This window comes from Colius striatus, chromosome 6 (genome assembly GCF_028858725.1).
Source record: "Colius striatus isolate bColStr4 chromosome 6, bColStr4.1.hap1, whole genome shotgun sequence".
In the NCBI taxonomy this organism is placed as follows: Eukaryota; Metazoa; Chordata; class Aves; order Coliiformes; family Coliidae; genus Colius; species Colius striatus.
This window is the reverse complement of record NC_084764.1, coordinates 2,346,670-2,373,256: the sequence shown is the minus strand read 5'-3', so window position 1 is coordinate 2,373,256 and position 26,587 is coordinate 2,346,670. Positions and strand designations below refer to the sequence as shown.

Below are 26,587 nucleotides of genomic sequence, written 5' to 3'. Positions count from 1 at the left end.
TGTATTTATCCTCTAGGAAACCATCCACTGAAGGACCTTAACCCAGAAGCACAGGATTTTTGCTGAGTGAGATTTTTAAAGCCTTTGCCTTTACTCTGTTGAAGTTGCAAAGGTGGTTTGGGGATTGTTTCATGCAGGATTTGTCCCTTGCACTGTCTGCTTGGCTGACAGGCAGCTTACTGCCAGACTCAAGGTAAATGGAAGGTGAGATGGGAATAAGAAGCATGCTTTCAGATGTGTCTTGAAGCAAAGACCCACCCTATAGGCTAGAAAAGGTTTGAAAAGGTCTTTTGGATGGGTTTGTTTGGATGCCCTTGTTGCCCACTCCTGGGCAGCCAACTCGTCCCTGGCTGGCATCAGGGGCTGCAGTTTGCCAGCCCTCCAGTGTGCAAAAGCACTTTGGCCTCCCCAAGAAGTGAATGAGGATGCTTAGAGGTATAGAACATTTGCTGAGTGCCCATGAGTGTGAAGGGAAGATCACTCCCAGCTCTGGATGCCTCTCTAACTAGAGCTGCAATGAACATCTTTCTGCAGCCAGGGAGCCTGAGGCTCATGGAGGTGTGCAGCCTGCACTCACCTCCCAGGCACTGAGGAGGAGGAGTTGGGGATTGCTCAAGTGGTGGTGGCAGGGTGAAGCAGCACTGAGTCAGGCACTGACTGACATACCTTCCTGCTTGCTCCTGGTAGCTTAAAGCACAAGAAGCTGCCTGGCTGAGACTTCTCCATACCCATCCCCAGCTGCGTTTCACAACTGGCTCAGACACAGAAAAGACCACGATGGGGCTGTTCTACAGTAAGAGTCAGGTAAGAGAAGGGAAGGGGAGGGCTCTGCAACGAGCTGTGCTGGCAGCACAGGGGATCTGCTGTAGGAGGTGATGTTCTACCTCCTGCATCTTTAGCTCTGAGATACCTTCCTCAGCACCAAGGCTGAGAGCAAAGCAGAGCTTCTGCCTGGGTTTTGTGCCTGCTTTGTATGTTGGCTTTCAGGAAAGCAAGGAGTAATTGAACTCCTTTAATGCTGCAGTGATTGAACTACTTTGAAAAGCCCCAGTTCAAGCTGGTTTTGTACATTGCTCTTGTCCTTTGTTTCCATCCAGTTGGGCTAGGCAAAACCCACTGAGATAAAACAAGGATGTATCACTAAAGTCAGTGAGTGCATGGGAAAAGCTGGGAAACTGATGTTGTGACAGATGTTAAACACAACTCTCTCCAAAACTGTGTGAGTTTTCAAGTCTAGAGAAGCACACAGCGACACTGTCACATGTGGATCTGTGGAATCACTGCAGTGATGCTGCACTCCATAGGTAGTGTGCAGGATCTGTCTCTTCTGTGTGTTTGTAGCTTTAAAGGGGGGTTTGAGGGTTGTTGGTTGGTTTTGGTGGTTTAGTGGGGGTTTCTTTGTCATTCAAAGCATTAAATATGCAGGTTTTCCTCCTTTTCCTCCTTTGAAAAGGGCATTTATCTAGGGAACAAAGTAACTTACCTTCAGCCCCCATGTTTTAATGAAGTGCTGTGTTTGCCTCATCCTCGATGACAGAGGATAACAAAATCAAAGCAATTCCCTGGCAGAGTTGCTGCTTTCACTCCCTGCCTCTGAGAAGTTTGGGCTAGGTCTCTGGAAGACACTTTTCAAGATCCTCCTTGTCTGAGAGCCAGCACATCAAGCACAACAATGGAGTTACACGGCTATAAACCAGCTGACGAGCAGCATCCTTGCACCACGACATCATTAACTAATTCCTTGCTAGATTGTCTGCTGATTGCTGGGAAATGTAGAAGATACAACTGCCATCCTTCAGGCTGCACAGATGAAGATGTGTGTCAGCTGTATTAACAACACAGCAAGGCTCACTGCCACATGTTTCTCTGTTGATTGGTTTGGAAGAGTCAGGCACCTCAAGTTGAGGGTTGCCACAAGTTTCCTCAGTGGAAACTGGAGGGCAGCAGAGGTTTGGTCTGTGATTGAATGTGTGTTCTGAGTATCTGGCCACAGCTGGCTGCAAACCTTCTGGGGGAAAAGGAGAAGAGGGCACAGGAAGAACCCTCGTGCAGAAATGGTTTGGATGGTTGGAACTGAAACACTTCATGCTGTCTCTGACTGCACTTGTCTTCTTTTTCTGCTTGACAGACAGAACCTTCTCCATGCAACTTGCTCACTGTAAAGATCATACAGATGAAAAATGCCAGGAAAGCAGATTTGTGTGAGTATCTTTGCTCTGTACCCCTGGAATAACCACATCCTTGTAAAACTGCTAGAAATATAACCAAGTGTCACAAACCCTCCAGAGTCTTGATAAAAGGTGAGAGGGAAAAGACCTGTGACTGTGGGATGCTGAAGGCGAGGTGGCATAGTCAGATGTTACTTATTCTCAGACCTTTACTGCTGTAATGTGGAAGTCAAGCCACCAGTTGTAGCACAGCAGATGTTTGGACAGAATCCATAACAGTTTTCATATGTGAATGTGCAGGAAAAAAAGGAGTTTTATTCCCAGGGAAGACTGCAATAAGAAGTTTAGATGAAGGGGCTTCTTTCTAAGGTTCCTTCTCAACATCCACCCTGCACATCCCTAGGTCTGTCACAGAGGATTTTGTGAGCTCAGGGCTGCAAACTTGACATCTCTAATGGACTCTCTAAGGCATTCAGCCATAGCAAGGGCCATGTTTCCAAAGTTAGTTGAGCACTCACACTGTTACCTCTTTCTCTTCTTTATTATTTGTACAAAATGCCCTGGAATGATAATTAAATATCAGCTTCTTACTGCTCCATAAAGAACTGCACTGCAGGACACTAGGGAGAAGGTGGGGATGACAATCACCTCTAGTCTGAGGAGATGACTGCTTGTCTTGCATTTATTCCTGTGTGCAAATAAGGTTTGAATCCAGAAAGTTTCTATAGGCACCAGAGCAAGCTAAACTTGTTCAGATCCTGCAGGACAAGACATCTGTTTGTGCTTTTCCAAAGTGATGTGGTTTGAGTTCTGTAGTTTTTCTAGAGACCAAAGGTATATATACCACCCTGGTTTCTATTGAAGAGAGATAAGATGCTTTGCTGTTGCTGAATGCACGGGAAAGAAGAGTCAGTGTGTTCCTTCCCACCTGCCTCCATCTAAAGTATGGAAAGGAGATTAGAATCTCAGTTACAGGCTGGAGAGAATTCCCTTGCTACAGCTAAAACCTATTTGAAGGTACAGACTGGCACTCTGAACTGGAAAAGGAGAAGTGTGGAAAACCACAGCCCTTAGGGATCTCCCCATATAATCAGATTGTCTTCAAGCATCTGCATGATGGATGAGCTTAGCAAACTTCCTCTCCACCTTCTTCATCTAGATCAAAGAGTTTGGAAGCTATTTTCATGCTGAAGGGAGTTTTCCTGTGTTTTCAAGTGATAGGAAGTTTCCAGGGTGAGAAACAGGCACTGAAGTGCTCAAATCTTTCTGCTAAGTCCAAGACACATCCCACCAGCTTGTAAGGCTACTGAAAGGAGCAGGTTGGTTGATGCTTTTGGAGTGCAGCACAGTGTCTGGAGCAACAGTAAAGCCTTTCCAGGCTGAGGTTTCTCTGTGAGGCTTATAGTGGATGCTGCCTGCAAAGCAAAGCAACAGACATTCATTGTTTGAAATGGTGGCACCAGTCAAAATAAGGAGGGAAAAAGAGTTGCACAAGCAAAAACAATGCTTGCAGAAGCTGAATGCTTTGCTTGTTGAGCACTTCCATCATGTAGGAAGAGAAAAACATACCAGTCATGGCCCTGCCTTGCTTACACTCAGCTGTTGAATTCAGTTTGGATTGACAGATGCTTGGTTCCAGTGACATGGGATTTTGCATCTAGCAGAAAGTCCTGCTGTTCAATCATTTCAGGCCATTGCTTTTCTATACAGACTTGTACAAGTGTGCTGTTTCAATGATGTGCTCTTTATCACAGAAACCCAACCTGTATTCCCAGGGTTTGAAGACATTCCTGTAACCTCTTGTATAATCCCCTGGCAATGGGAAATTAGTGCAAGTTGCATGTTGGTAGTTCTGTGACTTTCACTGAGAAGCAGCAATATGGAAGGTTTAAGATCAACTGTAAATCACTTGCACCAAGTTTTGCTGGTTTGTGTGTAAAACTGGGGAAATATTGTTACTTCAGTCATCTTGAGTGGTGCCTAGAGCTCGACACAGCCTTAGGAAACCCAAAAGCTCCATCCCCAGTGGTGCAGACTTCTTTACACAACCATTTTCCTAACCCATTTTTCTTCCTCACTGCTCTGTGTTTATGACTTTCCTTTCCCTGCAACTGTTTCTGGGTCAAATTGGCAAATGTCACCTATTTCTCACTTGTGCCCATCCTTTGGTTTCCAAACTGAATCCCACTTTGCTGTTTTCTCCTCTCAGGATCCCTTCTTGCACTAGGTTTTCTGTAGAGCTTTTGGATTGCTTTGTTTCATATTCATTTAATGTTTAGGAGGTGTCTCAACTTGGTGCTGCAGCTTAACTTCACTATTGGTCTATCATCTCCATGTTCCAGGTAATGGGGATGGGAAAATGAATCCACAACAGTGGAGGTGCAAAACCTGACTCTCATCTGCCAAGGAATGGATCATGCAAGACCTTTAGTGGAAGTTCAGTCCATAAGATATTAGTTTTACCTAAGAAAAGTTGTTTCATTCTACTTTTCAAACCCTGAATCTTTTCCTGCCCCCTTGTGCTGCTCTGTTTCCTTCCCACTGATCCATCAGCATGTCAATTATAACCCTAATTCCCACTTGTGTATCGACACATAGCTGATAGCATTGACACCAGCTGTGAATGTAGTGCCTTGTTTGCCTTCTCCACATTGCCCTTTCCCACTGAGCACACCCACATCCCCATCAGGCTCTTTGGGGCTCTTGATATTCCTGGATCTATGAACACTTGCCAGTTCCCAGATTTGGGTGTGTGTCCCATCTGCATCCTGGCTCCCTAATGAGACTTGGATGTGCACCAATCCAACCCAACCCACCCTTAAAAACATGGCTTTCTCTGCAGAGAAGCTCAGATTTCAAGCTCAGCCTCTCAGCCAGTGGGCAACCACCATGGCTCCAGCAGAGACAGGAGGACATGTCATTTTGCAGCATGCAGTTCAGCTTGGGAACTCCCCACAGCAGGAGACCATAGGTGCCAAAAAGTCTTTGTGGGTTGCAGGCAGGGGCTGGATGCATTCACAGCAGTGAATCCAGTGAATATTGGCTTGGAATCCTTAATTGTGAGGGCTGAGAGAATGTTATATGATGCTTGCTCTTTTATACTCTTCCTTAGACACCCACTGCTAGATGTGGGATATCTTGTCCTCTGGCTCTGATGTCCATCCCTAATGAGACCAAAGGTCTTTCCCCCCCTACAAAAAAGACAAAGGGGCTAATGAACATGATACTGGAGAGAAACAAAATCATGACATGGAATTAACAAGTGGGAAAACAGACTGGTAAGGGTTAAACAAAAAGCTTTAAATAGGCAAGTGGATGGGGACACTGTGCTGAGCAATTTGAAGGCACGATTCCCTGCTTGCTCAGAACATCCCAGAAGCCTGGGTGGGTGCTGCCTGTGGACCAGGGGACTTCAACTGGTGTAGAACTGGAAAGATCCTCCACCATTTTCTTAGTGGGAAAGTCATAGGTTTTGAAACTTTGGTGAAGTCATAGTTTTCAGATTAAGCTCATTAATTCTGGGAACCTCCAGGGTTTGGGCTTGTCCTGTGTGAGTCCTGTATTATTTAGGGTCTAACGCTTCACATAGTTATTGCATGTGCTTGACATTTGTATCAAACCCCACAGCATTGCAGGAAAGTGCTGCTACATGCGAGATGGGCTCATGGAAAGGCTCTTGAGATCCTGAAACATAAGGAAAAGCTTATTGCTGAGGTGAGGGAGCCCTGGCCCAGGCTGCCCAGGGAGGGTGTGGAAGCTCCTGCTCTGGAGGTTTCCAAACCCACCTGGACACGTTGCTGTGTGACCTAAGTGGGACCTGCTTTGGCAGGGGGGTTGCACTGGATCATCCCTAAAGGTCCCTCCCAACCCTTACCATTCTGATTGAGGAACTATGGTCCAATGTGATACTGCAGGCACCCACAGTAGGAAACCCAAAAGCTCCATCCCCAGTGGTGCAGACTTCTTTACACAACCATTTTCCTAACCCATTTTTCTTCCTCACTGCTCTGTGTTTGTGACTTTCCTTTCCCTGCAAAAACACCTTTCCTCTGGTGTTTTGTTCTTGCACTGCTGCTACTGTTTCCTTGTTCTTTATTGCTTATTTCACCATGAAGGCTGTTTCAGTTATGCACCAAGAGCCTGTTGTTCTAGGTGCTACTTGAAACCTCCTTATAAAACAAGAGGATATGGACTGAGAAAGCCTGACGAGGGAGACAATGGGTAAAGCAAGTCAGGTCATTTAGTACCATCTCAAGCAGAGTGATGTCTCAAAGAGGGATGTGAGACTTGTGATAGCATTTGAAGGGTTCTTGTAGGATGCTGCACTCAGAGTGAAGGAGAAGGTGGGAGAAAGCATGAAAGCTTTTTGAAATGAAGTTTAGCTATTAGGAGATGAACGTTGAATGCTCCTTGGAAGCAGGAACTGAGTGAATTCTGGTATTCTGACTGTGAAAGGCCTTGAGTGGAGAAAGGTGTTTACAGCAGTAATGGTCTAAGATGGAAAACAGCAATGTCTGCCTGTCCAGCACCCTCAGCCAGATCTCAGCTCAGCTCCACAGTGTGGCAGGAAGGAGAACAACTCTTTTCTCAACTGGTTTACATTTTGTGACATGGATGGGTCCAAGTGTGGGGAGACATGGGCAGGGATATGATCTGAACAAACAGCGTTTGAGACTGTATTCTTGATTCAGATCCTTCCAGGTCAGTAAGAAAACCCCAAGCAGTCATGAAAAAGACCCTACTTCTTAGAAGTGCAGTCTCAATGTGGTCTCCAAGGTAGTCCAAGAGGAGGAGAAAATGTCCAGGTTTATGCCCAGGTTACAGGTGGGCTGGATGTTGCATCTCTTAGCATCAGACAAAGAGAAGTAGATTAAAGCTGAAAGCATTTTTGCTTGAGCCTTGTTTGAATTGGAGCTGCCTGCAAGTCAAGTGAGAGATTTGGAGCTCCAGCCAGAACAGCTGATGCCCTTCTTGTTTGGCTTGAGACCTGTTGCTGGGGCTATGGTGTTTTTTAGCATGGGTCACGTCTCTGTCATGCTTTCTAATGGTAAAGCACAATTAAGACCCAGTCCTGCCATTATCCTGGAAGATAATTAGAAACTTAGTGTAATAACTGGATGAAGGGACTGTGCTTTCATAAACATCTGATGCCACACCTGCTTCTGGCAGGATGTTGCCCCACAGTGATACCACAGGTACCACCCCAAGCGTGTTTGACGGCCACTCACGTGTCGTGGGCGAGGGGAGGGACACAACAGGTCGCTGCTGTGAGGCTCTGTTGTGTGTCTCATGTGGGAGCATTATCTCCTGAGTTAGATGGTGCTTAGGCTTACACATTCTTGCACTGGAGTGGCCACTGGAGCTGTGTACATGGGAAGGCATTTGATACGAGGCAATGGGATGTCGTGGCAGGAGGGACTGATGGGTTTGGGTGCTGGTCAGCACGTCTGATGATACCTGGAGCTGATCAGGCACAATGAGATGTCTGAAAAATCAAAGGTTCCTGGGTGCCTTCCTGGTAACAGCTGGAAAATACTCCATGAACAAGAAATAATTAGGTTTCAGAGGACACCTCTGAAATACCAAAGGTGTCACCAAACGTGGTTTGCAGATGGGAAGAGGGAAACGTGATTGTTGGCATGATGCAAGCTGGAACAGAAGAGGTTCCAAAGAAACACAAGGCAAAACTTCTTCCCTGTGAGGGTGAGGGAGCACTGGATGAGGCTGCCCAGATGGGCTGTGGAGGCTCCTTCTCTGGAGACATTCCAACCCAGCTGGATGAGTTCCTGTGTGAATTAAACTATGGATTGCTCACAGATTTAGACATTTGGGTCCTGACCCTCCTCTTAGAGGGGACAAGAGCTGAAAGCAGTCTGGTTTAGTATAAGCCTTGACTTCTCAAAAGCCAAAGGAGGTTTTCATGTGGACATTTTATGCACATAGAAGTTTGGGACCTCTTTGGACTGTTGGTCATGTGATTTCTGTGTGGTTTTTGGGGACAGTTTATCTATCTTTGTATTTACCACAACTGCTTTCATCAGTTGAAGTTACTTTTTTCATTCAGAGTTGCTCAAAGAAAGATGACTTAAGTCTAAGGGAAATCAGGGGAGAAAGAACAAAGGGCTGGCTTGGTGAATGTGTCAGTTACATAATAAAGTCAATTTATTCTGTGTTTCCCAAAGTCAGGTCTCCTGGTAAAAAACTAAGTGGGACAAGACTTCAGTCTCTTTAGATGAAGGTGTGTCTGCTATGCAATGGCAAGAATGCTTGAGTGTGGGTGGTGTTACAAGTAGAGGAAATCTGATGCTAATGATGGGATTGGCATTTATGGGCAGTACTCCCTCCTGCAATCCTTTGGTGCTTGTGTAAGTCGTCACCCTGGACTAACAGCTCGTGTTCTCTAGGGTGATCTTCCCTGACTTTTGAGTGTGGGTCCATGGCATTGTTAGTTTCCTGATTGGTATTTACCTTTTATTTCCCAATAGTGATGACAAAGATGTATTTGCAGGCAGATTCTTGTGCTTGTTGATGTCAGCACTGCAGACTTCTGCTACCCAGCCTTTCATACTGAAGCTTTAGCCTTGGACTTGCCATTGCCTATGATGGAGCTCATGTGGGAAGCCAGACTTCACAACGAGCCTCTCCTTCACCTGGGAAAGGAAAACAAAAGCACTAAAGCTGTGCTACCTACATCTGGAAGCATGAAAACCCATATGGGAACTCCATGACCTGAACACACCCCAAATTGAACCAGCAAAGCCATGCAGTCTTGTGCAAAAAGAGCAACGTCAGCTCAGTCTGTGCTGGGAAGCACAAGCAAGCTTTCACCTGCATATTAAGTGTTGCAAATACCACTCTGGCTGAGGCACAGAGTGAAAATAGCAACATTAAGCAATCTCCCTTTTCTACAGCATTGCAGGCAAAAAGTCAGCCTCAGGATAGTGCTTCCCAAAGGTTGTACTGTCAGACTATTTGACATTTCAGGGCTGTTTTCTTTGTATATGTTCATTTTGTCTCCCAAAGCTCCATGGTTGAGCTCTGTGGTGTGCCTGTGTGTTCACTTTAGCTTTCCAGAAGGGAAGCAAGCAGACTGAAATCTTGGTGGAAGACTTGCTTCTGTGATGACAATGGGGCTTCATGGGAACCTGCATGGTAATGAGCTCCTGCTCTCTGCTGCACCATCAGCCAGACATGCTAGAGAAAAGAAAGGGTGCTCCAGAAAGGCAAGACAGAGCATACAGAGCTAACCCTGAAACACTAAGGCATGCTCATGCCTACCTGTGGAAGCCTGGGCTGTAAGAGCTGGGCTCCATCCATCTGGCAGCCCCTAATGGGATTTGCTTCGTGTTCCCAACAGGCAACTGAACTTCCATGGTGCCCAGCCCTGTGTCTGTGTGTGCCTCAGTGTGTGTGGATGGCTCTTCAGCCCCAAAACCCTTGGGGACTGCTATAAATAGGCAGTTTGCCTACGTGTCTCTTTGAAAAGGAGTGAAATGCAACTGCACACTTTGGATGTTTCTGTTTTTTCCAGCCATTAAGTGGAAGAGGTTCTCGGGGGAAGCAGGAGAACCTGTACTCTGCATATAGCTCTGGGTGCAGAGCTTCAAAAGTCATGGAGCTTCAAAAGTCATAGAGTGCAACACCTTACAGAGTACTAGATGTGTTTCCCATGTCTGTTGCTTTCATGCTTTCCCTCTCTTACACAGTAACCCAGTCTGACTGCTACGTGAGCCTGAGCCTGCCAACAGCTTCTGTGCAGCATTTCCGCACCAGGACGGTCCAGAACAGCAAGAACCCCACGTGGAATGAGACCTTCCACTTCACCATTCAGAGCCAGGTTAAGGTAGGAATGAGCTTATCCTCACCAAGCATTCCTGCCAGGTCTCAAGCCTACCATATAACCCCTCCACTCTGCAAAGAGTTCCCTTATTCCCATTCTCTGACTGCAGCTATTTAGCATTCAATGGTTGGATCAGCTCACATCTGCTCAAATAAGAGAGTCTGTAGAGAGCAGCTGCAAATTGCCTCTTTTTCCACACTTGCCCTGCTTTCCCAAGTTCTTCTAGCTCAAATGAAATACCTACAGCATGTTATGCTTGTTGAACCTTAAATCTATTGTTTTCCTTCAATCCCAGAACATTCTGGAGCTAAAAGTTTGTGATGAGGACAACTTAACTTCAGATGATCACCTCCTCACTGTCTTCTTTGATGTCTCCAAAATCCAGCTTGGAGAAAACATTAGGTTGTCTTTCCAGCTGAACCCAAAGGTATGGGTTTGATTCAAGGCTAAAGCTAAGGGCATGTGGTGGGGTGAGAATGTGGTTATGTCCCAGATGGGCTGTGGAGTCTCCTTCTCTGGAGACATTCAAACCCACCTGATGAGTTCCTGTGGGTTTTATTCAGCAGGTCTCAATATCCTATGGTTGAGACAACCTTATACTGAAGTTTTTAGACCTAGAAATAGTCAACTTGAGCAAGTGCTGGTCTGATTTGATACCTGTTTTGGAAAAGCTGGCTCTCCATGCTGTGTTTTCCTCAGTGCACATGCTAGGAGAGCAATAAGGTAATAGGAATTGCACCAAAAACCTGCAAAAGAGGAAGCAAATCTCAGGGGAAGGCACTTAAAAAGACAAAGATGAAGTCTCAGCGTGCAATGAGTTGATGTGTGAAGGCTCCACCGAACCAAAGTCCAGTGCAATGAGTTGATGTGTGCAGGCTCCACCAAACCAAAGTCCACCATCCACCCTCCAGAACACCTTTGGAGGATGCATTGAAGACATCTGGCTTTGCTCATGCTGGGGATCAGGGGGGAGCTTGTGGGAAGAGAACAGAAAGGGGAATTGCAGGTGGCCTGTGCAACAGTGAAGGGGTGAACATACAACTGCAGAACACAGGAGCAGCTGCTCTGCAAGCATGTGTTGCATTTGTCCTGCAAGGTCTGAACTAGGAGGCTGCTAAAACACCAGTTGTGATGTTTTGACAACAGAAGTGTAACAGGATATGAGGAAAATGAAACCTGTTGCATGTGCAGTAACAGAAGGGTGAACACTGCCTTATAAGAGATCCCTGAAGAGCACAGATTCCTGTAAGGTGTCTCTCTTCCCAGGAGAACCAACCTTCAGTGACTGCCTTTGTTTTCTTTTGCAGGGAAAAGAGGAGCTGGAGGTTGAATTCACAATGGAGAGCAGGTGTGTAAGGTCAAACAGGAGACCCACAGAGATGTTAGCAAGAACCAAAATGCTGCCAGCACAGAGCATCAGTTTACACTTGCAGCTCCCTGTCACTGCCTGAATACAGCAGAGGGTTCAGGAAATGCTTGTGTAGGGCATTTAATGGAGAGGGGATGCATGATGAGCATGCATCTACACTGGGCACCCAGACACACAGAGAAGCTAGCACAGATGCCCATGGAAGCACAAAGGTGTCCCTGTTGCAGCTCACCCAGCTGCAAGAGACATTCTACACAGGTGTAAGCTTTAAGTTGGAAGCCTCTCTTACTCTTCATTGTGTGCTTTGTCATAAGAACATGGGAAAATGTTACTTGGAACCTGTTTTAGTTGTGGGAATAGATTAAAACACAATTTTTTACTGTGTTTCTGTGCTGACTCTACAGTAATGGAGAGATTGGGCATGTAAATCAGTCCTAGTCCCACTCTTGACTTTAAAGGTAAGGGGTAGTTTTTTCCCCCTTGTTTTGTTATGGCATGTTGGAGGAGTTCATCAGCTTCTCAGGTCTGATCCCCTAGACAGTAGTGTCATTGTGCCATCCCTGTGTGGATGTGCTTTAGTGATCCTGTGTGATACAGTGAGGAACTCATCCCTTCAGCAGATCTCCATAAATAGGTGGAAGTTCAGATTCAAGCCTATGAGAGGCAAATTGGGCTGAATGTCCAGCTCCAACTTCTGATGCTGTTTGCCCATGCTGTCTGTCCAAAGACAGACTCTTACAGATGATGAAATAACGATTAAAGAGCTGAACCCCCCCAACAAATGAAACAAAACCCACACCAGCAAAGAAAAGCAGTAAAAAGAAAGGGCTGGTTTTGAACTGATTGTTTTCCATTCTGTCTTTCAGTCCAGATCCTCCTGAAAACATTGTTACCAATGGAGTCTTAGTGGTAATTTTACTTCATCATCCTTTCTCTGCCACTTAGCAAAGCTCATGTTCAAGGTACCAGGTTCCCTATGGTGATGTGAAGGCACAGGCCAAGAAGCAGGCTAAAGCTGCTGGTGGTGTTGGCTTTCCCATATGATTCCTGATAGTGAGCCATGCTGGGGGAGAGGCTGCAGCTGCAAAAGCTGCTCTTCCCAAACCAAACTGGGCTCAGACAATATCCCTGTGACTGCATGGGGAGAGCTGGGCTGAGCATCCTCCTCAGGAGCCTGCCTTGGAGCCAGTCCTTCCCCTAGCTCTGGCAGGGTTGCTCCTCCAGGCAGGAGCAAGCAGATCCTTTGCCCTTCCTCAGCCCTGCAGCATCTGTTATTTCCCACTGCTTCCCAATATTCCCCATGTGATGCCACCTTCCTATCCCTGGTAGGAGAGGGTTAAAGGCTGCCACCATCTCCCCCTTGGGGTGCCTGCCTTTGAGCACCTATGGCCTGTATATACCCAAGGGACCAGATGAGGTCCCAGCAGAGCTCTGCTGTCAGCAAACTCCTTTATCTTTGCCCCATTGTCTCTTCCAGTCCCGTGAAGTTTCCTGTTTAGAGGTGCAGGTGAATGGTGGGAGGCTGAGGAAGGACAGCACAGGTGAGTCTGCCATTGAATCATGGAATCCTTTCAACTGGAGAGCTTTAAGGTCATCAGGTCCAACCACTCACCTCACACTGCCAAGCCCATCACTAACCCATGTCCCTCAGCACCTCAGCTGTGCTTCTTTTCAGTATCTCCAGGGGTGGGGACTCCACCACCTCCCTGGGCAGCCCATTGCAGTGCTTAACAACCCTCTTGGTGAAGAAGTTCTTCCTAATTTCCAATCTAAACCTCCCCTGGTGCAACTTGAGGCTATTTCCTCACGTCCTGCAGCTTGTTACTTGGGAGAAGAGACTGACTCTCACCTTGCAGCAGCCTCCTTTCAGGTAGTTGTAGAGAGGGATTGTGTCTTCCCTCAGCCTTCTCTTCTCCAGACTAAACACCCCCAGCTCTCTCAGCTGCTCCTCATAGTTTATGGAGCCAATCTGGATGCCACTTTATGGCAGAGGTGCTCAGTGTTTCACACTTGCACACCCCAGGCTAACTCCTGCTTTATTTTTGGTCTGGATTCAGAGAAAAAGCAAATGGGCAGAACAAGAGCTGGGCCTCTTCTATCAGTTTAACTTCTTCAAGTCTCTTTAGGCATAACAGTACAAAACGTGGCACTAGCTGAAACACAATCACACTGTATGTTACCAAAGGCATTTGTTGCACACTTTAAGCAGTGCATTGCTACTGTGCTGTCCATGCTGGCAGACCTGTGTGTCTCCTATGCAATTAGCAATTGTTCAGGCATCCCATCTTAAGCACATGGATAAGCCACCTGAGCTCAAATGGCAGAGGGAAGAATTGTTAGATGTGGCTGAAAGTGCTTGAGTGAGATAAGGACATGATTACATACCTTCGAGTGTGTGGACTTGCAGAGTACATTTCATCTTGAACCTGGGTTGGTTCCATTCTATATAAAGACCATTTGTCAATTGCTTAGAGCCATGGCTGAGGTTTTGCTATATCAAGGCCAAAACATACCAAGACATGAGTTTTGTAAGTGCTGGAACTCATTTCAAGATAAACACTATGGGTTGAAGTAAAGGGAAACATGATCAAGGGACTGATGTTTTACTGGTTCCAAAGAGAACTGTGCTCTGCTACAAAAGAGAGAGTCTCTCCCCAGTGGCTGGGCTTTGTGAAACTGTTATGATCTAGGTGAAGCTGCTTCTGCAGGGGGGTTGGACTGGATGATCTCTAAAGGTCCCTTCCAACCCCCACCATTCTGTGGTTATACCAGTATAATGTTTTCATGCCATGTGCTCTCTGATTGATGAGAAAAGTTCAGGCTCTCAGGAGAGAGCATTTCCTCCCCTCCAACTGTTACCAGCTTTCAGTTGTTATCTAATGAACAGAGCAGTAATCTCAGCAATCACACAGTATGAAGGGTTGGAAGGGACCTGGAAAGCTCACCCAGTGCAACCCCCCTGCCAGAGCAGCAGCACCTAGAGCAGGGCACACAGGGACTCATCCAGCTGGGGTTGGAATGTCTGCAGAGAAGGAGCCTCCACAGCCCATCTGGGCAGCCCCTGCCAGTGCTCCCTCACCTCAACACAGCATGTATAGAAGTGTAGTTGTACTATAGCAACAGCTACTACACAGCATGTCCTGTACACAAGCTCTAGAGCTGAAACCCAAAGGCTCAGATAAGTGACTATTAACTTGGGTCTCAAAAGCAAGTCATTGCTTAAGAGCAACATGCATTGCTTTACTGTGTGACCAGACTGTCAGCCTTGTCTTTTAACAGCTTAAGTCTGAAACTCTTTTGCTTCAGAGAGGAAGTTTGCCTTGACTGTGGATGGGTCATATGAAGGAACACAGATGCACACGCTGAGCTCCTGCCTCTGCCCCACCTCCCCGGCCAGGTTCCACTACATCAAGTACAGCCAGGCGGCGCTCAGCGTGGCTCTGCCGCGGCGCAGGCGGCTCAGCAGGGTACGTGCTCACTGCTAATGCCTCGCTGCCTCTTGGCTCTCTAATCTCTGGGGACCTCTGCACACAGTCACAGCATCTCAAGGGTTGGAAGGGATCTGGAAAGCTCATCCAGTGCAACCCCCCTGCCAGAGCAGCACCACCTAGAGCAGGGCACACAGGGACTCATCCTGCTGGGTTGGAATGTCTCCAGAGAAGGAGACTCCACAGCCCATCTGGGCAGCCCCTGCCAGTGCTCCCTCACCTCAACAGGGAAGAAATTCTTCCTTGTGTTTCTTTGGAACCTCTTCTGTTCCAGCTTGTCCCCATTGTCCTACCATTGGCCATCACTGAGCACAGCCTGGCTCCAGCCTCCTCACACCCACCCTTTATGGATTTGCAAACATTCATGAGCTCACCCCTCAGTCTCCTCCAAGCTGCAGAGCCCCAGCTCCCTCAGCCTTTCACCACAAGGGGGATGCTCCACTCCATCATCTTTGTGCCCCTGTGCTGAGCTCTCTCCAGCAGCTCCCTGTCCTTCTGGAACTGAGGGGCCCAGAACTGGACACAATATTCCAGATGTGGTCTCACAAGGGCAGAGTAGAGGGGGAGGAGAACCTCTCTGACCTACTGCCCACAGCCCTTCTAACCCAGCCCAGGATGCCATTGGCCTTCTTGGCCATGAGGGGACATTGCTGGCTCAGGCTCATCCTGCTGCCCACCAGCACACCCAGCTCCCTTTCCCCTGTACTACTCTCTAAGAGTTCAGACCTCTTGAGACCTGTGTATGTGTGCATGCAGGCAACTGGTAAGTGCATGTATCTAAGTGATGGAGACTGCTTCACTTCTTTCCCTCCCCAACCCTTTTTGCATAATATTTAACTGTCATCAATTTTTTTTGCCCCTTTTTCCAGTCTATGTCAAGCCAAAGTGACAGGGATGTGAATCCATCTGTGACTCTCCCTCTGAACTCACTTCCTATACAAGAGAAAATAACAGTAGCAGAGGTAAGAACAAATCTTTGCTCATTAAAAACAACCCAGCCCAACACACAGTCAGTTTGGTGGGTGATGAGAGCCTTACAGCTCAGTGATGCAGCTCCTGTCAGACACCACACATGCTACTCCATAAGCTGTGAGTGAGAGGCACTCTGCAGCTATGCAATACCTTTGTGTGTGTGTGTTCTGCATGCAGTTCCAGTTCCCTTCAACCCTGTTCTGAGTTGGAACTCATTTCCTCAGGACATAGCTAACATATTCATCAACATAGTATGTGAGCTAACAGTAATGGATGTGACAATTGAGGTATGTTTGCCAAAGGGAGAGCCTGAAGCAGAAGATACAACAGGGAACATCCATATGCCTGTGGTTCAGATGCCTGTCTTTCCATGACCTTCCCAGAAAATGAAAGTTAAAGGAGGTGTTCAGCTATTAAAAGCTGAGGGGCCTTATAGCCCACCTCACTTAAGTAAATAGCTCACTTCTATTCAACCCAGAGTATAGTGGAGCTTGTGATAACCTCTCACAACCCAGACCATGGCTGGGCAGAATCCACAGCTGTACTGCTGACTGCAGAGGTATTGAAACTCAGTCTGTAGATGGAGTGGGGGAGGAAGGTGCAGCTTTGGTGACCTGAGCATGCTTACACTGTTTCTATTGCAATTTTCAGGACAGGACAATTGACTTGTACACAAAGGCAAATGAATGGTAAGTGAGTCTCCAGCAAGACCTGATTTGAAAAGCCCATTTGGAATCAGCAGGGATCCACACAGGCTCAGATGTCAGCAGAGGTGTGCTCATCTTTGGCTTGCAGGCTTTTGGTTGACAGGTTCTCCTTTGGCAGTGGTGGAGAATTAAATGGTGGGTCTCCTTTCCTTCAAGCTTCCAAACTGTTAGTGCAGCTCAGTGAGTTGATCTTGGTGTGTGTGCACTGTTATAGCCACAGATGCAGAGAGCAGCTCCAGAAAGAGAAAGCATTTCTGGATTATCCAAACAAAATAGCAGCAAGGACTTGTTTCCCTAATCAACTGCAGTGCCTGTTGACAACAAATATCTAGTTACTGGCACGTATGGTAGGTGCTACTGAAACTTAAAGCATTGCTTACATGAGCAAATAGAAGCAGAAATGTGATGTAGGAAGCTTGTTACCATACCCAGGACACTCTGTGTCATGTTCTGCTCTGCCTTCCCACTTCCATTCTTGTGAGCAGCCATGGCAATTAGCAGAGACCTGTCTGTGGTGTTGCTCTGGCTCATTTATTGCATGATGCTGTCTGTGAACACACACAAAGCAGAGCTGGAGTTAACCACGACCAATAATCATCTTTGTGCCCTGGTCTCAGGACTCAGGGTCTGTGTTACAGGCCAAGGGACTTAGATGCTCGCCTGGGATTTGACCTGTGCACTGAGGAACAAGATTTCCTGCAGAAAAGGAGGAAGGTGGTTGCTGCTGCACTCAAGGATGTTCTTCATCTGGAGGAAGATCTGCAAGACCATGAGGTAACCACAAGAGGCCACTGCTGGGGGGAGTTTCTCTCTCTCCTTTGCCTCAAACCTGGAGATGAGGATTGACTTCTCAGCTCCATCTGGATGAGGAAGCCTGTCAGCAGCTCCCCCTCCAGGGCACTGCTTGCAGCCAGGGTGATCTCAGCTGGAGAGATCAACAGCCTGGCTGAGCCAGTTCTACATTTCCACTTGGTTTTTTGAGTGAACCCTTTGAAAGGGCTTCAAACCAATGAGTTTGGTCTGTGCTTCTTAAAAATTACTCCTAAATTCCCAAGGTCTTCTAACATACCCCAGAGGGACATCCAGCAACCAGCATGGTTTATAACTCACGCAGCAATGTTGCTTTATCTCTCCTCCACGTGCTCGTTGCCTTTCCATGGCCGTTGTCTCTTGCCATGGATGTGCTTTAGTGCTGCTTTTCCACCTGTGCCCTCTGCATTTGGGTTTGTTTGTGTTGAGCAGGTGCCTATAGTGGCTGTGACCACAGCGGGATGTGGGATAAGAGCACTCACTGCCATGTACGGCAGCATCTTGGGCCTTCAGAAGCTGCGTGTTCTGGATTGTGTTTCATACATCAGCGGCTCGTCTGGCACAACGTGGTGAGGGCTCATTTTGATGGCTCTTGTGTTAAGCAAAACCTTTGCTTTGCATAGGGTTTGAGGTCTCAGTGAGGGTAAAAGAGGTCTGTTGAGTTATTGCTTCCATCTTTGGTCTGTCAATGCCAAGGTCACCCCGAAGGGCTGTTGTGCATCGTACATTTCGTGTCACTCCAGTAACTTATCCCTTAATCAAAAGAGGGGGTTTAATTGGAAGTGCAAATGTCCTTAATCCTATGCAAAATGATCCTTGGTGGTTATTTACTGCTGGACAGAAGCAGCACAGACAGCTGCTTGTGTTGGATCCCACATCAAGTGGTTTTCCACAGATTGCCCTTAGACCTGCCTTTCTGCTCATACTAAGCTCGAAGAGGAGAGCGACCTAAAGACAAGCCACCGAGTGCCTAAAGCTCTGCAAAGTACATCCTCTGTGTTTCAAAAGCATCTTCTTCATTTCCTTTGCCTTTCCATCATGTCTCTTGTGTGCAGGACGATGACAAAACTGTACGAAGATGCCGACTGGTCCCGTAAGGATCTCGGAGAAGTCATTATCGAAGCTCGGAAGCAAGCAGCCAAGTGCAAGATGGGGGCTTTTTGCTTGAGAAGTCTGAGGAATTATTACAAAGAGCTGAGCCAAAGGACCCAAGCAGGACATAAGACATCCTTTATTGATCTATGGGGGCTCATGATTGAATCCATGTTGAACGATGGGGTAATGTCTATCCATCTTTCTTCTTGTGAAGTTGGTGACCTGGTGTTTCTGGCAACCACGAGGGATGAAAAGCTTGGGAAGAGATACTTGGCCAATAACTGTGTGTGTAGGCAGAGCACCACATATCTACATTAAAAACTTGGGAGATGTAATGTATCCATACACTGGAGACTTAAGGATGATGGAATGTAACACAGAGATGCTCAGACTTAGCTCTAAAGTAACCAGTAATGAACGTTGTATGTGTCCAAGCCATTGCTGACTTCCTTAGGGGCTTGGTTTACATCCCCATGCTTTTACCTCTCCACTGCTGGGCAATACTTGCAGAAGCTGCAGTCATACCTTGAATGCACTGCAGATGTACCTGTAGGTAGTTGCTGCACTTTGTGATTTGGTGATGAGGAGCTAAATAGATCCAGAGCTACACAACCTGTGTTTTTTGCAGCTGCTTTTCAGCTGCTTCAAATTTGCTCTCTCAGGACCTGCTGTTCCTAATTTTGTTGGAATGACCCAAGAAAAAACCCTTCCCATGTAAATGATGAGACTTCTGATAGCTGGGGGAAAAGCTATTTCATTTTTTAAGCCCTGTAAATATGGTTTGTAGGTGAAACAAGTGACAAGAAATACTTTGTGTGGTTTGACTAAATCTTGATTAGAAGGGTCTTTAACGTGCTGCCTCAAGGAACTTGTGTGTTTACCAGGTAGCAGCTGAATTACTCAGCTCTGCCCTATTTTCCCCCTTACTTTTAGTGAGAACAGCATGTGAAATAACCCATTGCTCTCATGGTGTACTGAGTGTCAAACATGCCTGGTTATCCCAACAGCAATTAGTCCTCTTGCCATGATTTTTCTTGCCCTCTGTTAAGCACAGAGAAGCAAACATAGGAGGAGAAGAATGAAAAGAATATCCAGTCTTCAGACTTTATAAGCTGATGTCTTTAAGGAACTGCTTTTCAGCTGCTTACTTTGGGTTTGTTTCTTCCCAAATCCAGAAATGCCACCACAGACTCTCTGATCAACGCTGGGCAGTGAATCAGGGTCAGAATCCACTGCCCATCTACCTTGCCCTCAATGTCAAGGACAAAGTGACCACCAAAGATTTTAGAGGTAATGTTGGAGTTCTGGAAAAGAGTTATGCTTTGACCTGGGCAGATACAGTGTGGGGAGACTGTAAAGAATGAGGAACTCTTTTAACTTCTTACTCTAAGCCAGGGGAAGTCTTGTTTAGAGATTTCAAGAGTAGCTGGGAAGCCCCAGGGTAGACAGCAGCAGGTCAGTGTTTTGCAAGATCTCCTGGCATGTAAGTGTGCATGTCCAGACATTACCTTCAGACTAGTAACCCAGCATAGATCTGGAAGGTTGTCTCAGAAACCCTGTGAATCCTTCAAGAAAGCTATTCTCTGGGTCTTTAATTTTGCCTAAGGTGATGTTCTTGATGGTTGGCTAAAGGCAATAAAAGCAACAACCTATGCTTTAGCCCACCATCCATGAGAAAACTTCCCATTTGCTAGATCAAATGAAAGGAGAACTTAAATCTCCCCTTAGCCCTGACATTGTTCTGTACAAACCTGTGGACAGTCAGCGGATTCAGCAGAGGCTGTCGGAAGGGTTTGCTCAGAGCTCATGCTCTAAGCCAGCTTGCCTGCAAGGGCTGACACCTGAGGGGGTTTATTCCCCATCTGGTGACTTGATCATGTTTGGTTTGACCATGTGGGTGTGTGTGTTTGTTGGCAGAGTGGGTGGAGTTCACACCTTACGAGGTGGGTTTCCTGAAGTACGGCGCCTTCATTCGAGCAGAGGATTTTGGCAGCGAGTTCTTCATGGGGCGCCTGATGAAGAAGATCCCAGAGTCCCGCATCTGCTTTATGCAAGGTGACTCACCAGCTTGTGGGGAGGGACAAGTTTTTAATAGAAACACTAAGGATGTTGGAAATCAGTCCCTAGAAACCTGTTCTTTGTGTGTGGCAGTAGAAGTACTGGATCGGTCAGCTGAAATGCAACGTGTCTCCTGACTCGACTGCCCTCAGTAGCAAAGCTGGTTCTATCATTTATCTAGGATACCACAGAATGGTTGGAAGGGACCTTTAGAGCTCATCCAGTCCAACCCCACTGTCAAAGCAGGTCCCACCTAGATCAGATCACACAGGAACGTGTCCAAGTGGGTTTGGGAACCTCCAGAGAAGGAACCCCCACACCCTCCCTGGGCAGCTTGTCCCAGTGCTCTGTCACCCTCACAAAGAGTTTTCCTTATGTTTCAATGGACCTTTTTGTGTTTCAGCTTCTTTGCATCACCCCTTGTCCTATCACTGGATGCAACAGAAAAAAAGTGTTGCCCCAACCTCCTGACACCCACCAGTGAGATACTTGTAAAGATCAATGAGATCCCCCCTCAGTCTCCTCTTGTTTAGACTGAGAGAGAACAAGTGACAGATAAGTTGTTCTTCACCCTTGTGAGTGCTTTTGAAGCATCACCGTTTCTCCTAGCCTGCAAAACATATGGAAAGCTGGAAATCAGCCAGACTTTGTGTAAGCTGAAGGAAATGAGAAGAAACAAAGAGGACAAAGGGGAGAATCAAGGAAGGAGCTGGCTGAAAACACTTCTTTATCAAAGGAAATGAAAATGACAGTGTAGAGTTTCTATCTCTCAACAGCAAAAGAGTTCCAGGTAAAACACAGTGGAAAGGAAAACAGTTTGAAATTCCTGCTGAGAGAAGGTGACATTCTAAGCTCTGCCACTGAAATAAAGGTCTGGGCTTCTGCAAGGAATCGGGATAGAAATGTGGGGAAGGGAAGATGAGCTGTGGAAGGAGCAGAAGGCAGCTTTGAAAAGAACCTCCTTGTGTTTGCCTCAACTCTACCTCTCTCACTTCCTAGGGATGTGGAGTAGTATCTTCTCCAAAAACCTCTTGGATGCTTGGCATGCAGCTGACAATTCTGAGGACTTCTGGCACAGGTGGACCCAAGACAAAGTGACTGAAATAGGTAAATCTCAAACACCCTTTGACTTACTGCCTCCTCTCTCCAAGCCCCTGTGATATGGCAGATGTGCTCTCGTTTCTCATGCTTGAGTTTTGCTATCAGCATGGTTCTCCCAGCCTCTGGATAATGGGAGGCACTGTGGAAATAAGGTTATTTGGTATAACCAAAACACCATCAGACTTACCTTGATGGAAAGGAGGTAGATATATAGGGGATAAAGGTAGGGATAGATATATAAGGCTGTCCCCAAAGGGTTAAAACATTTGGAAAGAAGAGTCTTCTGTCAAAGCCTTGTGTCAGCTCTTTGTTAGCCAGACAGAAACGTGAGCACTTCATTTCTAATACCTCTTCACCCTGCTGTAGCACATCCCTCCCTCAAAAATCTGACTGGACATAAAGGTTTAGTGGAGGTCAAAGGAAACCAATGGAGCTGAGCTACATTAAACCAGCTGGGAGAGGCAGCTCTGTACTAAAACACCCTTCCTTGAAAATACTCATGGGCATCTTCATGTTAAGATTCAAGCAAAGCCAAATGATTTCATAGTGAAGAGATGGGTTATGTTTCTGTGGCCTATGCTTTTGGAAGGAAAACCTCCAAACCAAACCCTTATGTTTAGTTTGATGTAAATCCCAAGTTTGTTCAGTTTGGGTTGGGTTGGGCCAGCTGAATTCAACACCAATTGGGGTTTAAAAGTAACAAGTGCTTCCTTGAAAAACAAAACCCATTCAAATGGTTCTTTTCATCTTAGAAATAAGCTTCAAATTTCAGATTTAACCTACATGGAGTCTAAACCCAGTGATCAGAGAATCTGAAGGGTTGGAAAGGACCTCGAGACGTCATCTAGTCCACCCTCAAATAGAGAGATAAGATGGTTTCCCCCCTTTTTGTCTGCTTAGAAGAGTGAATTTAAGGTGTACCAAGATGATGGTGTTCTATGTGGAAGAAGAAAATGCTCCTTCAGTCAGATGTGGACAACCAGGGTTTAGAAAACAAGAGATTGAACAGAACTCACTGCACATCATAAGCTGAGAGCTGTGCACATGAGTGCTGATGGTGCAGAAGGGTTCTCTGACTGGTTCTCTTTGTGCCCAGCTTCCTCTCAACTGTGTTTAGAACTCAATTGTGTGTCACTTGTTGCATGTATCTCTAGAGGAGCAACCAGACTTGCCTGAGAAGCCGTATGAGATGGCCACGTGCATGTTCACTCCTACCAGCGGCCTCTCCACGACTCTGAGGGATATCCTGACCGACCGACCCGCTGTCTCCAAGTACCACAGCTTCCTCAGGGGCTTCCAGATGCACAACGAGTACATCCAACAGCAGCACTTTGCCAAGTGGAGAGGTGTGGATGGCACTCCTTCCATGTGTGCCTGTGTGGTCAGGGGTGGGCACAGAGCTTGGGATGCAGCGAGGGGTGTCTCTGTGGCCTGAAGAGAACTGGATGGGTTTTGTGCTGGAGAGGAGAGGAGAGGAGAGGAGAGGAGAGGAGAGGAGAGGAGAGGAGAGGAGAGGAGAGGAGAGGAGAGAGGAGGAGACAGAAGTAACTCCTCACATCTTTCTCTTCCAGTAATGGAGAGGAGAGGAGAGGAGAGGAGAGGAGAGGAGAGGAGAGGAGAGGAGAGGAGAGGAGAGGAGAGGAGAGGAGAGGAGAGGAGACAGAAGTAACTCCTCACACCTTTCTCTTCCAGTAATGTAGAGGAGAGGAGACTGAAGTAACTCCTCACATCTTTCTCTTCCAGTACCACAAATGTCAGTTTGTGCTGCCCAGGGAAGGTGTGGAGGCTCCTTCCTTGGAGGTCTTCAAGACCACACTCCTGTGCAACCTGCTTGGGCAAGGGGATTGGACTGGATGATCTCTAAAGATCCCTTCCAGCCCTACCACTCTATGATTCTATGAGTCATTTTTGGATCGTTTGGTTCTGGAAGTCCTCACTGTGATGAAAATCACTTGGAGTGGGACTGTACTCGTATGAAAAAGCTGCCATGGGTTGGGTGCAGTTCATGGGTTTGGAAAGACAAAACATGAGTGGAGAGGATGAAAGGAGCTTTAGGATTGACACATGCTACCCTAAAGCAAAGGAATAATCCTGGCTGGGAAGGAAGCTCACCCTCCCCTTTGGTTTCTAACCTGATGGAAGCCTTTGCTGCAGTTGAATAATAGTTCTGACTCTTTTCCTCTTTAGACACCTCGTTAGATGCCTCTCCCAATGACCTGAGAGGTCACTCAGAGCACCTGGAGCTGGTGGATGCAGCTTTCTTCTTTGAAACCAGCTGCCCACCCCTTCTGAGACCAGAGAGGAAAGTGGATGTCCTCATACATTTAAATTACACTGGAGGATCACAAACCTTGGTGAGAAGCCTCTGGTAACTCTCTTTGTTTAGCAGTGGCTTTTCCTTTACTGCCCACAACTTTCACCCAGGTGTCTGTAAAACATGGAACTTTGTAGAATTTGATAATCTAGTGTTTCCAAACCTTGAGTGGAAATTCCCAGGGTGGGAAATAGCTCTGTTTTCCTCAAACTCCTTTTGAAATAGCCTTAAGCATTTCAGCAGTGAAAGAGTGGCACAGCGAGCTGCAATTTCTATTACAGTTCTGGGTAAGACTTAATAACAGAAGTGTAGCTGGGAAAACTCTGTGATTCAAGCTACATTTTCCTTAATTGTGTAAGATTTTATGTCTCTTTGTATTGTAATATGTGACTTTCTCACTGAACAAACCCAGCCTAGTGAGTGAAGAGTTTCATCTTTACTTTTACCTCTTATAATACGGTTTTTTTTCTCCTTAAATAGTGGGTTTGAAGCAAGATATCAAATAGATTTACTCTGCATCAATCTGGTTTGATTTAAAGCAGTCTATAGATTTTGAGAGTAGTATTTACCATATAACAAGTCAATTAAGACTTCTAAATACAGACTTGTAATTGCAAACCTGTCCCTGAAGAGCACCACGTAAGGAAAACATGAAGTTCCCTGGTTAAGATGCTCATTTCTTTCAAGTGGAAGTTACTTTACTGCTGCTCTGCCACATGGACAACGTTTGTCTCTGTCCTGCAACTGAAAAAGAGCATTTGTAATAAGCTGCACTGTGTTTCTTGTACTCTGAAGCCTGTTGGAAGTGTTGAGCTGAACAACTGAGGTGGTGCTTCAGTGTGTGGTTAGATGATTTCACCCAACTGGTCACCAACAGATGAGCTTTTTCTGAGGAATACTTTTAGGGCTGTATTTTTGAGGTCTAAAACATATTAGCTTGAAGTCTCTTTGTTTCTAAAACTCAAAGATGCAGACATGGGTAAGCTGCCCTCAAAACACTGCTGAAGCCTGTTGAGGTCAATGAATTGGTTATCCCACTGTATAAACAGATAATGTGACTTGGAATCTCAGTGCCTTGGCCTGTGAATGTAGTTTTGGCTCTACCTACATGTTTTTGACTTAGTTCTCCTTGAGTTATTGAGGTTCTGTAACATGCATTGAGTTAATCTGCTCTAATCCTAAATCATATTCCCATCTTAGAGACATGCCTTGGTACATCCTTAAACCCTCTTTACTATCTTTTCCTGTAAGACTATTCCCAAACAGCTCCTCAGGCAAGGGAAAAGCAGTTCTTGGGGCTGCAGGTGCTCAAGCTATTGCAAGATGTTCAGGGCTGTCAGTCTATTTGGTGCAACTGGACATGAATTACTGACCTTGAGTATCTTTTCCACTCCTCCTGCTGCTGTTGTTGGGTCATGACCAGCCCCTGGAGCAGGCTTGCAGATACTTCTGTGAGCAGGGGATTCCATTCCCCACCATTGGGCTGAAGGATGATGAGAAGAACCTGAAAGAGTGCTACATGTTTGATGGTGCAGACACCCCAGGAGCTCCTCTGCTGCTTTATTTTCCTCTAGTGAATGACACCTTCCAGAGATATGTGGCACCTGGTAAGTTGACATTACCTACCTATTTTTTATTGACCCAGTGAACTTTCTGACTCCCTAGGTGGTGGGTTTCTTTCCTCATCCCAGAACAAAAATCTCTTGTTTGCTTGTTTCTACTAGCAAATACTTTGCAAAATGAGATGAGGCAAAGGAGTGCAAAGTCAGGTGAAATCTTGGGCATCATTTGAGTTGGAGTCCTGGTGCAAGGCAAAGAAAGGGGAAACGTGTTCCTGAAGTAAAGGATTGGGAACCAACTGCTTGTGATCACAGGAAAAGTTGACTTTAGGTAGTAGAACAAAGCCTATTTTTCAGATTGTGTGTTTTTATGACAGATCTAGGGCAGAATTACCCGTACAGTATAGAATGGTTCTATGGAGGGCACGCTGTGTTTTCTGTTTGAGCCGTTGAATGTGTTGTTTGTATGTGCTGGAAAATCAAAGCACATAAACTAATACAGACACAGTGTCCTTTTGGACCAGTATTTACAAAACAGGCTTTGTTTTTACGAGGATTTTGGAGGCTATTTGCATCCTGCATCCTCCTGTCCCATACACCCCTTCATCCCTTTTCCCATGAATGCACATTCTCCTCCAGAACCTGAGGGGTAACCTGCAGCCATAGGTGATGACGGCCAGTAGAAGGTGCTGGCTGCAGTGGAATGAGGTTCAGTGAACACTGTTTTGTTTGTTAATCCCAGCAGGCTGTGTTCAGAGGTAGGTTTTTCAGAGCTCACAGCACTTACACTCGTCTTCACCTCTAAGTGACTCTTGAGCTTGTAATTGTCTCAGGCTACACAAACACCTTCCTCTCTGCCCTTGACAGGCATGTCCCGGAGTGCTGCCGAAATGGAAATGGGCAAGGTTGATATCTCCAGCTTCAGCTCTCCATACTCCACCAGGGAAGTGTCTCTGAAAGCAGAAGATTTCAACAAGCTCCTGAAGCTGGCTAATTACAACATCATGAACAACGAGAACGTGATCCTCCAGGCCTTGCGCATGGCTGTAGCACGGAAGAAGCAAGCTCCAAGCCAGGCGGCATCACAAGCACAGGCCTCTGCTTGA

General features: G+C 46.4%; 1 protein-coding gene across 1 annotated transcript; it reads left to right on the top strand.

Moving 5' to 3' along the window:
* The first annotated feature begins 777 nt into the window (after positions 1 to 777).
* On the top strand, positions 778 to 26,587 carry LOC104553652 (cytosolic phospholipase A2 epsilon). Its single transcript, XM_010196377.1, has 20 exons — positions 778 to 804; positions 2,129 to 2,201; positions 9,875 to 10,011; positions 10,304 to 10,435; positions 11,316 to 11,356; positions 12,244 to 12,286; positions 12,855 to 12,918; positions 14,684 to 14,844; positions 15,735 to 15,827; positions 16,489 to 16,526; positions 17,162 to 17,318; positions 17,787 to 17,923; positions 18,410 to 18,632; positions 19,625 to 19,739; positions 20,367 to 20,504; positions 21,507 to 21,614; positions 22,763 to 22,954; positions 23,796 to 23,962; positions 25,346 to 25,529; positions 26,349 to 26,587. The coding sequence occupies exons 1-20, from the start codon at positions 778 to 780 to the stop codon at positions 26,585 to 26,587; spliced, it is 2,469 nt and encodes an 822-aa protein (XP_010194679.1).